Source organism: Juglans microcarpa x Juglans regia, chromosome 7D (assembly GCF_004785595.1).
Source record: "Juglans microcarpa x Juglans regia isolate MS1-56 chromosome 7D, Jm3101_v1.0, whole genome shotgun sequence".
Lineage (NCBI taxonomy): Eukaryota > Viridiplantae > Streptophyta > Magnoliopsida > Fagales > Juglandaceae > Juglans > Juglans microcarpa x Juglans regia.
In genome coordinates, this window is record NC_054606.1 from 7,781,303 (window position 1) to 7,793,836 (window position 12,534).

Sequence of the window (12,534 nt, forward strand, 5' to 3'; positions counted from 1 at the left end):
CTGATCTCGCAGCTTTATTTTATTTTTTTCCAAAACTCTCTCTCTGCTGTCAACTCTATCTCTCTCTCTGTGACAAGCCATCAACTCTCTCTCTCATTTCTTTCTTCAGGCCAGCACAAGTCTTTTTTTTTTTTTTCAAAATATCATTGTAGGTTGGCGCGATGGGGAACAAGCACTGCCAGTGAATAGTCATGGGTCCCACCAATTTTACAAATTCTCATAAATATATTTAAACTCATCTTAATATCCAAATACACTTTAAACTCATTTTAGATGGCCCCACATGACTTTTTTTACTACTCAACTCACTATTATTTATAAAGAACTGAACTCAACTCAACATCTAAACGCAGTCTAAATTTTCGGCAATACAATTTTACCCGCCGTTCTGGCCCAAGCATGTTGGTCATGACTATCCTGAGCTCCTTTATTACAGTTGAGGCCATTTTCATGCTCATAAATATCAATCTCAATTCAGAATGCTTTCCATCAATATATCATATATGTTTCTGAGCATGAACACAATAATACTTAAAGCAAGAACTGCAAATATTAGAGTACAAATCAGATCAACTACTAACCAATCTGGTTTTGCCCATATGATACCTCCTCCACAAACTGAATCAGATCAGTCATAACATGGAGGTAAGCTCCTTGGATATTTATGTTTAATATCTTGGTTTTCTTTTTTTTTTTTTTTTTTTCTTTTTTTTTTCTTTTTTTTTTTTTCTGGAGAATCTGACACCAAGTTAGTCTTCTCTTCGGCGTCGAATATTCTCTCTCTTTCTCATGATCATCATGATCCAAATGTCCACAGGCATGATAATTGTGGTTGTGGTAGTGATTGTAACCAAGCCCTGCAAACATCAGACAGAGGATAATAAATCCAAATGCTGCAGTTGCAAACATGAGTGTTCTATTCGTCTTTGAATCTTTGTGAAGTATTCTGTCAATGGCTTCATAAATTAAAAATCCCAGAGATCAGCCATATGAGCTGCGCTAGCTGATAGTAGGGCACCCAAAACCTCGAGACGATTGCAGTGTGATGTTGCCGCCAAACCTGAAGCCCATACAGTAAAAAGAGAACCCTCCAACATCAGAGAGCAAGTGGGCTGCATCTGTGATAACTGCAAGGCTGTTGGGATTTCACACCACCAAAAACCTCTACTACCATGTTTTATGAATCCACCCTGTTTTATAACTGATTTTGATCCTTGTTCTGAATGAAAGATGTCGAGGGTTCCTGCAGATCAGCTCCTCTCAAATTCTAAGAATGCTGGGGAATTCTTGTTCAAACAATCATGTTTTTGTCATTATGGTAGTTAGGGATGGTGCATGTCTTTGTTTGAGACAACTGTGCAGTGTTGTAATGAAGAAGAGAATAGGAAAAGAAAAACAATGTCTGAGCCCGGGTTCGAACCGGGGACCTCTAGTGTGTGAGACTAGCGTGATAACCAACTACACCACCCAGACAGCAATTCACTTTGTATGGTGACGTACTCGTAATTTTAATAATATATTTAAACCTTGCTATGGCCTCAATTTTAATAATTTTTTTTTTCTCTCTCATAGCTCAAAAATCTTCGCTGTATCTATTTTGGTTGGGAAGAATTAGGGGTGGGCAGCAGGTGGCACCCGCTACCCGCTGCATCGTCTTGTTCACTCTACCCCTGCCTGGGTGGGGTGGGAGATTTGCTCTGTACAGATGGGAGGCAAGGCCCCCGCCCATATGAAAGGAGAGTTGCGGAGACGGGGGACGGAGGGGGCTCAGCCCCGCTCCCTCATGTCTAATAAGGCCCCCATTCCTTTCTCTTTCTCGAACTCTCTCGTCCCAAATCCAGACTCTCGAACTCTCTCAATCTCTCTCGAACTCTCTCAATCTCTCTGGATCTAACTGTATCGATATCGTTTGCCATGGAAGTAGCAAATGCTGGCAGAGGACTCGATTGAGTTTGTTGTAATAGACGTCGCTGAGTTTGGGGGAGCTGAGGAGGGGAGGGGGGGCTAAAGGATGGAGGTCCACCCCTGCACCTTGTGCAACGGACGGGGTACCCTACCCCTGCATGGACCAAGGGGGATTACGGAGAAAAAATTCCCATCTCTGCCCATACAAGAGTAGGGGACGGGGAGGGTTCGTAACGGGTGGTGAGTAGCACCCCTAGAAAGAATTGCAGTGAATATTTTTTTTAGTGCATTTCTTCATCTTCCCTAAAAAATATATGTTGTCAAAGAATTAAACAGATATAAATTTTGAAGAAATTTTTTTTTTAATAATCACTATTTATAACTTTACATCTTATAAAAATATCTTACACAATAAAAAAATTAAAAAAAAAAACTATATATATAAAATATAAAAATAAATAATAATTGATGAATGGAATCATTTCGAATATTTACAAAAGAAGGTGAAGGAAAAAAAAATATTTTAATGTCAGACAATGACACGTTGAATATGCCAGCAGCCTGTCTATCAGTGTTGAAAACATGAGCTGATGTGCATGTGCAGCTGCATCAAATCCATGGTGTTTTCAGGAATAGGTGGCATCCATTTCTTTAATAGAGTCTGTTGATAGATAACACATCATATATTTTTTTTTTTCAAATAATTAAATTTTTTATTCATCATTCATATATTATATATTTAATAAAAAAAAAAAATAATGTATAATATATGAGGTTAATAAATAAAATTTTTCTTCTCCAATAAGATGTTCATTCCAAGCGCTGTTTTTGTAAGATTAAACCCACCCAAAACCTTTTTTTTTTTTCAAGGAATCTCAAACTTTATTAGCATTAGTAATAAGTTTTAGTACGGTTTGAATAACGAAATGAGATGGTATAATTTTAGATAAAAGTTAAAAATTAAATAAAATATTATTTTTTAATATTAATATTATTTTAAAATTTAAAAAAATTAAATTATTTATTATAATTTGTATAAAAATTTAAAAAATTTATAATAATAAGATATGATAAAACTATTTCTATATCAAACTGAGTGTTAAGCCTTTGTTGCATAGCGTTTTGGCTACCTTGGTTAATTACTATAGTCCAATCATCTTAGGTTTGTGTAAAATCTTAAAAATGAAGTTTTCTTGCATAGCTGGCTGCCAGTTGGCGAAAAAGAAAGGCATAAAAAGTTATCCAAATCATTATTTTTAGATGAAGATACTTTTACCTTCTCAACTTACAAAAAAGTTTTGCATTTAATATCTTATCTATCAAAATTGATATATTACATTCCAAAATTAGGATTTGTAAACTTTGTTAGGACCCAACTTATAAGATTAACCTTTTTTCGTCTGTATTAACAGTAAAAAAACAATAGGAAAAGCACTTTACACAGAAATATTTTATTTAATAAAAATTAATTCACAAATTGACGTAATTTAATATAATATATCTATTTTTAAAATAAAATGATTATAACATGAGTTTTATTACAAATCAGTAACTGTTTACATTACATATCTCATACATGTTATGAATATTTTTTTTTATAAGTGAGATATTTTTTATAGAGTATGAAGTATGAGATGGTAAATAATAACTGATAAATTGTTTTTTTTTAATATATCATCTCCCTTTTTATAATTAAACAATGCAATGTACTATTTTTTTCTTATTTTTTAATAAAAAGATCCCGTGTTTTATGCCAACAATACTTATTAACCAAGCAATCATGTAATAATTAATGTTTTTGAAACCTTTTAAAGTGTTTGTTTCAGAACATTAACAAACCCATGAGAAAGAAGTGATCATCTATCTGGATTTTAGTTTTTGCTGACAATTAATCCAGTAATGAAGTGCAAAAGCATTTGCTTCTGCATCCCAGCCCGCAAGCAGAAGGAAAGCAACGATGGAGACTCCGATAGTACTAGCTCTTCCCGGCAGAAACCTTCCCACGACAAGCCCCGGAAAGGCCGCAAAACCCGAGGACATGCTTCTACGGCACCTGGCGACAACTCTACCGACCACGATGGAGGTGCCAATACTACTGCTGCCGGTCCAGATGCTGGCACGGCTGTTGCAATGATGAGTGCAGCCCATGTATCCACCGCCGCCAGAAACGATGCTTCTGGCGAAGGTAGTGCTCACGGCGGTGGCGGCGGCGATGGTTGAGGTTGATGCCACTGAAAGTTTGTGGCTTTTGTCATGTTTTGCATCAGTATGAAATATTGTCAATTATATGAATCTGTTGGTTTTGATCAAAAGGATCGTGAGGGGATGGCATGTTGGTTTTCTTTCACTTTTCCTCTTTTGCTTTTGTTTTTTTGTTTTTTTTTTGAGTGGAAAGAATAAGGTAGGCATGGATTTGGTTTGATGTGTTGCAGATTTTTGTAATAAGGGAGGGAAGGATGTTCATGAATCTCGATTTTATAACATTATATGTTTTTTGAGATGTAATTCTTTAGTTTTATTTCTGTAAAAGGTGAAGAATCAACTCATTTGATAACATTAACCGGAAAAATCCATTCCATCTATGAAATTCCAACAAATCAAATTTAAGAACAGATTTAGATTTGAATTGAGAGATGAGTTGAGATTACTGTTATTTACAAATTTTAATTTACAAATTTTACTATTATTTATAAATCATCTCAATTCATCTCATCTCATCTCTCAATTCAAACGGGTCTAAATCTCATTTTTTAACGATTTTTAAAAAAAAAATTACCTACCTTTATCCTTCCATGATTTTTCTAATTTTTCAATTCCATAACTTTAACCTCAATTATTTGTGTGAAACGAATAATTTTCCTTTAAAGGGCTCTTGACGTGGCACCACATTAAGAAAAGACTGAAATTTTAAGTTTTTTCTATTCTTTTGTATTTGTATTTTTTTGATACATTTTAATAAATTATGTGGTGAAATCAAGTCAAGAGGGGCATGTGGATAAGCTTTATATGACCCAATAACATTATTGTAAAAATATAACTTTTTAATTTGAATGTAACAATTAGAATTTAACTGTTATAAAAAAAAAATTAGAATATAACAAATTAAAAACAAATTATATATTCCATAATGCCTGAGGTAATCATTTGATTACTCTAGAAGGGAAAAAAAAAACACACACACAAAAATAAAAAATAAAAAAAAAAAAAGGCAGGCGGTTATCCAAGTGTTTTGGGCCTCATTTAAGCAAGATAAATCTTTAGCCCAATAATGATATTATGCCCATAATTAATGAACCGAGTTTGAAAAACCTCTTAGGGCCCAATGCTTGGGAACTAAATTTAAAAAAAAAAAAAAAAAAAAAAAAAAAATTTGAATAGATGTTATCTAGTGCGACGGTCACCACGTGTTTGAGCAACAACCACCACTAAAAGTTCACCACGTCTAGTCTCTCCTTTCCAGTCCCATCCATCACACTTGAGAAAACCCTACCTCCTTCAACTCCCAAATCTCAAAGCCACCTCTCTCTCTCTCTCTCTCTCTGTTTGGGAAAATTGGAGGCATGGCTACGGCGCAGCAAACGAAGCTCCGATGGGGGGAGCTGGAGGAGGACGACGGGGAGGACCTGGACTTTCTGCTGCCTCCGAGGCAGGTGATCGGGCCCGACGAGAACGGTATCAAGAAGGTCATAGAGTACAGGTTCAACGACGATGGCAACAAGGTCAAGATAACCACCACCTCTCGGACTCGCAAGCTCGCCAACGCTCGCCTCAGCAAGCGCGCCATCGAACGCCGCTCCTGGCCCAAGTTCGGCGATGCGGTCCACGAGGACGTCGGTAGCCGCCTCACTATGGTTTCGACCGAGGAGATCCTCCTTGAACGCCCTAGGGCACCAGGTTCAATCTCTCTTCCTCCCTCCCTCCCCCCCCCCCCCTCTCTCCCCGCCTCGCTCTCTCATACGCACTGTCACACACGCACACAACACGTGCGCACTTTTGTTTGCAATTGTCTGTCTGTCTCGATTATTTGCTCTAGGATGGTTGTGATGGAACTGCTTAGATTTAGACCTGATGGAATACCCGTTGTATTGGTCTGTGTGGGAAGACAATTGTCTAATTAGAGAATATTTTTGTGGGAACTAATAGGCTTGCTATTTCGAGTTCTAACCTACTATACGCTAAGTAAGGAATTTCCATTTGAGCGAATCCCTAAAAAAACTCTGCTAAATACTAATAATTTAGGGAATTGCTTCGATAAAAGTTTTCATGATTTCCTCAATATGATTTTAATTAAAGATTTAGTTTTTTTTGCTGGAAAGAAAATAAGCGGCATGCTAGCAAAAGTTCCCAATAACCGTTTTGATTGTTCACTCACGTATTGTGAAAATTCACATATTATGGGCGGAATAAAACTGGGAAATCTATTCTATTTATTAAAAACTGATATCCATAAGGGCCATAAATGAAATAAGAAACTGTAGTTTTTATCTCATAGATTTTAAGATATTATTTCACTTGACCAATGGTTACCTCTTTTGAACATCCAATATGTTTTGATCCCTTTTTTTGCTTAAGGGAAGTTTTCCATTATCATTGTGCGTGTGTTTTTGTTTGATTATTTTATTTTATTTTTTGTGGTCAAGATATAGTAGGGTGGTCGCGTGCCTTGTAGTCAATGAAATACAACTATTAGCTTGTTGGTATTTTATTTTCACAAACTTGTAAGACACAATTACTGATATTTGGTAGAGAGAAGTGATATTTTTTGTGTTAGCGTTTGATAGAACAAGAGCTTGGGACTAGAATTAGAGATACAGAATTAGGATGTATGGGGCTGTTTTGATGATTATGAGAGCTGTTGTTTAGAGGCAAAATAGTTAGTGACGACAAAGAAATTATAGTAGATTTTGTTAGAGAAGAAGGAAGAGAGATGACACTGGAAAGTTCAATTAATTCAACTTTGATTCATTCTAGTACCTGGCTGGTAAGGATCCTTCTGGAGAAAGCATGTCTGGGTGTTTTTGGGAACTGAGCAAAGAAAGGGTGGTGTTTGGGTACATGGTTCCCTTCCACCCCGGCTTTTATGTTCTGTTCAAAAGTGGACTTAATGTAGAATCCCCCCCCCCCCCCCCCCCCCCCCAAATTAATTGCTCAGATTTTTTGTTTGTACCTTTTTTTTAGAAAAGGCACTAATAAAGAATTGTAAAAAGCAAAAAAAAAAAGAGAAGGAAATAAATATTTTATTCCTATGTTTCTTTCGTCTCCATCTAAATTTCAAAAGTTTCTACTTTCTGGAAGATTTCCTCAACCTTTGTTCTTGATTAGATATGGCTCACCCCCAATCACTTTTCGTTTCTTCTGCTCAACAACCTTGCCATTTTGCTTAGAATTAAAAGGTTAGTGATTCTTATAGTTATGGCGCTATTTGTGCAGGAAGTGTACATTCAAAATATAATATGATTTTACTAGTATACGGATTTCACCAGCTAGTTTGTTGTATGCCAAATTTACGCTTCAAAATGTGTAAACTACCTGTTTTGGACACAATGTGAAGTGTGTATGAATTGACTTTCTTATGTGTTGCGGCATTCCTCCACGAGCAAGTATTTTTTAACCTATGAATTTATTTCCATTTGTCATATTAGTAATTAGCTTTTACTTCGTTACTTTGTAAGCTTCTTATATCCCTTTTTATTCTATCCCTTTTTATTCTATCCCTTCTATTTGTATACTGGCTTTGTCAAGTCAGCTGACCACTTTGAAACTGCTAACAGGTAGCAAACCAGAAGAACCGAAAGCTGGAGGAGACTCATTGGCTCAACTTAGTAAAGGAGGTGCCGTCCTCATGGTTTGCAGGACTTGTGGTAAGAAGGGTGACCACTGGACTTCACGGTGCCCTTACAAGGATCTCGCTCAACCAGCAGAGGGATTCGTTGATAAGCCTGCTGTATCAGAAGCCACAACTGCTGCTGCTGGGGCAACCAAGGGAACATACGTTCCTCCAAGCCAGAGAGCAGGGGCAGAGAGAACCGGATCTGATATGAGACGCAGAAATGATGAAAACTCTGTTCGGGTCACTAACCTCTCAGAGGACACAAGGGAGCCAGACTTACTTGAGCTTTTCCGACCTTTTGGTGCTGTAAGCCGTGTTTATGTTGCTGTTGATCAGAAAACTGGTATGAGCAGAGGATTTGGTTTTGTTAACTTTGTGAACAGAGAAGATGCTCAGAGAGCCATCAACAAACTCAATGGATATGGTTATGATAATTTAATCCTTAGAGTCGAATGGGCCACCCCAAGAGCAAATTAAAGGACTGCGGTGACTCTCTCTCTCTCTCTCTCTCAACTACTATTGAGGATTTGCCTAGCTTTTCATAAGACATTTGACATGTTTTTGGTGCTTGGCAATTTCTGCTAAGATGTTTTACGTTTAATTAATGTTTGTCAAGATTTGTTGTGCCTTTTTGTATTTCAAACTCGAGTACGATAATCGATATGTTATCTATCTACATGGTCCGTGGGTGCTTTTTCACTCGAGACTTGCTTACTGGATGATATGACACTAGTAGTATCAAGTGGGAACAAGGCCCTGAAGGTGATCTTCTAAATACTTTCGACATTTGACCAAAAGAGGAATGCTATTCCATACCATATCCAAATTCTAGCAGTACAACATGCAGGGGAAACAATTTTTTTCATTTTCTTTTTGCTGAATCCAAGGGAAACACAGCTGATAGTATGCCTTTACCCTCTGGAAATACATTTGATTTGGTTGGAAAACTCACCTGTTTTGAAAACTAGGGAATAAAGAAAATAACAAATAAAATTAGAGAGAATCTAGTATTGATGCATGTTGTATTAAATGCTTTATTTAGAGTTTAATTTCTTTGCCTCCCAAGTTTCAATATGTATTAGAATTTAATTTATAAGTGCATTGGCAATGTCAACTCTAAGTCCAGATTTTAGCTTTTTTTGAGTTAAAACTCCTGCATTGACTTGGGCTTTGCCTATTTTTTATTAATAACATTATCATTTACTTATCACCAAAAAAAAAAAAAAAAAAAAGAACTCTTTATATTAGACTAGTCAAATGAATATTTGTGAAACTTTGAGTTACAGTAATTTAAGGTCTCTAGTCATATTTAGAGTCATTGTAGAATGATCAAATTAATATTTTATGAATTTTCTATCCAACTATCTCTTTTTTAATATTAAATTTTAATATTAATACTAATGTATATACAAAATATTAATTATTAAAAAAAATCCAATAGTAGATTTTGTGGTGTTTTACTCGAAGAAATGCAAATGCATGGATGATCGTGTATGGGTTGTGCTGTCTTTTCTTTGAGGCTCAATCGCGTCCCTTTTTAAACGTCTTTTTTTAGCTGCTTTTCGCATGGAATGATTGCAGTCTATGCTGATTCTATGATTGCAAACCTTGCCATGGCTGTCATTGCACATTGCAAACCTGTAAAAGTAATATATTCCACCAGACTGCACCGTGCCACTGCTACTTACTACCTACTCTATGTGTGCTCAACTTATAACGTGTCCTCAACCATACACACTGACTGTCATCATGAACTTTGACCATGCACACAGAAAATTTCTATAATCTTCAAGTTTTACAAAAAAAACATATATATATTCATCTTTTGTATTTTCATAGAAAAATAATTTTGTTACAATAATTAGGTGAAGGTTAAATTAGGGGTGTACATAAGTCTGGGGTGATGGATTAAAATTTTTAGTTCATCATTTTTTTTTCGGATCGGACTAGACCCAACATTCATAGAGATCAGACTGGACCGACTTAATTAGTCTAATTATTTTTTATTTTTTTCTTCTATTTTTTTTTCAAATAAATTAATAAAAAAATTATTTAAATTATTAAATTAAAATTAAATGAATTATTAATGTGTATTATGTAACTAACTTATTAAAAAAAATTTATATAGTCAATGATAATAAATTAGATAAAAATTATATCATTAACTTATATAATTATTATATAAAAATAATATATTAAATCATTAAAAATATTTTTAAAATATATACATAGGAGTTTTTTTTCGGTCCATAATTTATAGACCGGATCGAATTTTCTCAATCTATAATTTATAGACTTCGGGACCGGATAGAATTTTCTCGGTCCATAATTTATGGAATCAAGACTAATCGGTCTAAAATTCGGTGCGATGGATTTTTTCAATCCGGACCAAACTCCTTATACCCCTAGTTAGGGCCGTACAATCGTTTAGAAATTTTCATTTCTAGCTATTGAAAAATTAAACTATCTATGTTTGGATAGTGAGAATACCTGAGAAGTGTTGAGAATGTTTATGAATAGTAGTGAAAAAGTAATGAAAAAATAATGATAGAATAATGAATAGTAGGCAGAAAGTAATGAATAGTAAAAAAATAAGTGAAAAGTAATAATAAAATAAATAATAGTAATGAAAATACTTGAGGTACTCTTGGTACCCAAACGTAGCCACTGCGGGCCAAGTCTTCAGTAGTTAATGCAATTTAAAAGCTACTTTAGTAGCAAATGTTATTGCCCCACCTACACTCTTAAAAGCTACTTTCATATATCTTGCTGCAAATAGTTAATACCATTTCCCTTAGTACTGTTTATAAAATTTTTTAAAAACCGAAAAAAGAAATATTTGATCTATAAATAAATCTGTCACAAGAAAATTTACGTAATTAATTACGTGATTTAATGTAATTATTTAGATTGTAAAATACTTTTTATTAAAAATATATATAACATATTGTATTAAACCAAGTGGGCATGTAAACTTCTCTCTATAAAATGTGTGTTCAAACTTCAAACTTCTAAAACAAAAGACGTACTAGAAGAAGTTTGAAAATCCGGTGTCACATTCCAGGTTCCAATTGGTCATTAAGGTTAAGTTGAAATGAGTTGAGTTCTTTATGAATAGTAGTGAATTGAGATAGTAGAGTGAGTTTTATAAGATCCACCTAAGAGAGTTTTATAAGGTCCACCTAAAATGAGTTTAGATGTATTTGAATGTTAATATAAGTTTAGATATATTTATGAGAAGTTGAAAAAAGTTGTAGATCTCATGTGTAAAGAAATTTGAGTTTAAAAAGGTTATGAGTCCCGCATGTAAAGATGTCTTGAGTTGAAAAAAATTGTGAGTCCTGCATGTAAAGAGATATTGAATTGAAAAGGTTGTGAGTCCTACGTGTAAAGACATATTGAGTTGAAAAAAATTGTAAATCTTCCATATAAAGAGGTCTTGAATTGAAAAAGATTGTAAGTCTCACGTTTAAAGAAATCTTGAGTAAAATGATATTTAATGAGTTGAGAGCTGTGTTTAGATGTTAAGTTAGAATTAAATTTAAACTCCACGTAAATAAGCTCAGCTGCTTCCATGTTTCAAACTTAACCTAACTCTCGTCAAAATGTTGGCCCCATTTTTTTATGTTTGTATAAAAGAGAAGAGCACCATTTACGGTTCCAAAATACTTGGTAAAGGTAAAAATTTGGTTTTTGAAACAAACGCAAGCATAAGATACGCATCATGAGCTTGCATGGCATCTTCTTCCTACGCCAATTCTAAAGAAAAATGATTTATATATAATATTTTTTATAATACATTTCATAACAATGTGTTAAAAAGAAATAATTTTATAAAATTCTTTATAAAAATAATATTACTTTATAAAAATATCTTTATCTTATAATATTATTATGAAATATGTTGTAAAAATTTATCGTATGTATCTATACTCAACTCTAAAAGCCTCCAATTATAATGATTTTGGTGGCTGGGATCGTGTGACGTGTCTGGTCCTCCTCCTGATCTCCTCTGGTTTCCCCAACTATTCACTGCGGGCCAAGGATGTTGTTAGTACGTTGACGTTCCTGTATAAAGTTATATGGGATATTCTTTCACAATAGAGTATTTTTCTAGTATCAAATATCTATTTTCATGGTTTGTTGGGATTTCTATGTTAAAGAATATCTATTTTTGAAAAATGAGAGCAATGCTTATGAATTTAATTAAAACTTCAAATTAAAAGCTTTTAAAATTAAGAAAATAAATTCCTAAATATACTGAGGGTTGTGAGCATCCGTCGCTAAATGTAAGGAGTGGTGATGCATCCACCATGAAATCCACTCTCATAGAATTCTGGGGTGGTTCGAACATCCTGATAGCCGCTATCGATAGTGGCTACGATGACTCTCAAGGTGTTAAGTAGTCACCTCCAAAGTATTTTGAGGTTGGCCTGAGCTATCCATATTTTTTTAAAATATTTTGTGTTTGAGTAATAATTAAATGAGAAGTTTAAAATTTAAAATAAATTTTTTTTTGAGTTTGAATAATATTTAAAATTTTTTTTACATAAAATATAATAAATAATTTAAAATTTTTAAATCTCAAAATAAAATTAATATTTTAAAAATATTTTATTTAATTTTAAATTTTTATTTTACCTCAATTCATTATTTAAATCTCATTTCAATTTATCTTATTTTATCTTATCTACGTGGCAATCAAGAAGATGATGATCTGATCAACTCAGTGGTTGAGGTGCAGTGCACTCTCCCCCGCATTAGATAGCAAACGACGTGCGGATAATTCATTCTTTTTT

General features: G+C 34.1%; 1 protein-coding gene, 1 non-coding gene and 1 pseudogene across 2 annotated transcripts; 1 reads left to right on the plus strand and 2 right to left on the minus strand.

Moving 5' to 3' along the window:
• Positions 1-341: 341 nt before the first annotated feature.
• LOC121239119 lies at positions 342-1,174 on the minus strand (annotated as a pseudogene).
• A 225-nt stretch (positions 1,175-1,399) lies between these two features.
• Positions 1,400-1,473, minus strand: TRNAV-CAC. Its single transcript has one exon. It is a non-coding gene; the product is annotated as a tRNA-Val (tRNA).
• A 3,992-nt stretch (positions 1,474-5,465) lies between these two features.
• Positions 5,466-8,434, plus strand: LOC121239118 (eukaryotic translation initiation factor 3 subunit G-A). Its single transcript, XM_041136256.1, has 2 exons — positions 5,466-5,799; positions 7,677-8,434. Exons 1-2 carry the CDS (start codon positions 5,466-5,468, stop codon positions 8,210-8,212), a joined length of 870 nt encoding a protein of 289 aa, XP_040992190.1. The 3' UTR covers positions 8,213-8,434.
• Positions 8,435-12,534: the final 4,100 nt, after the last annotated feature.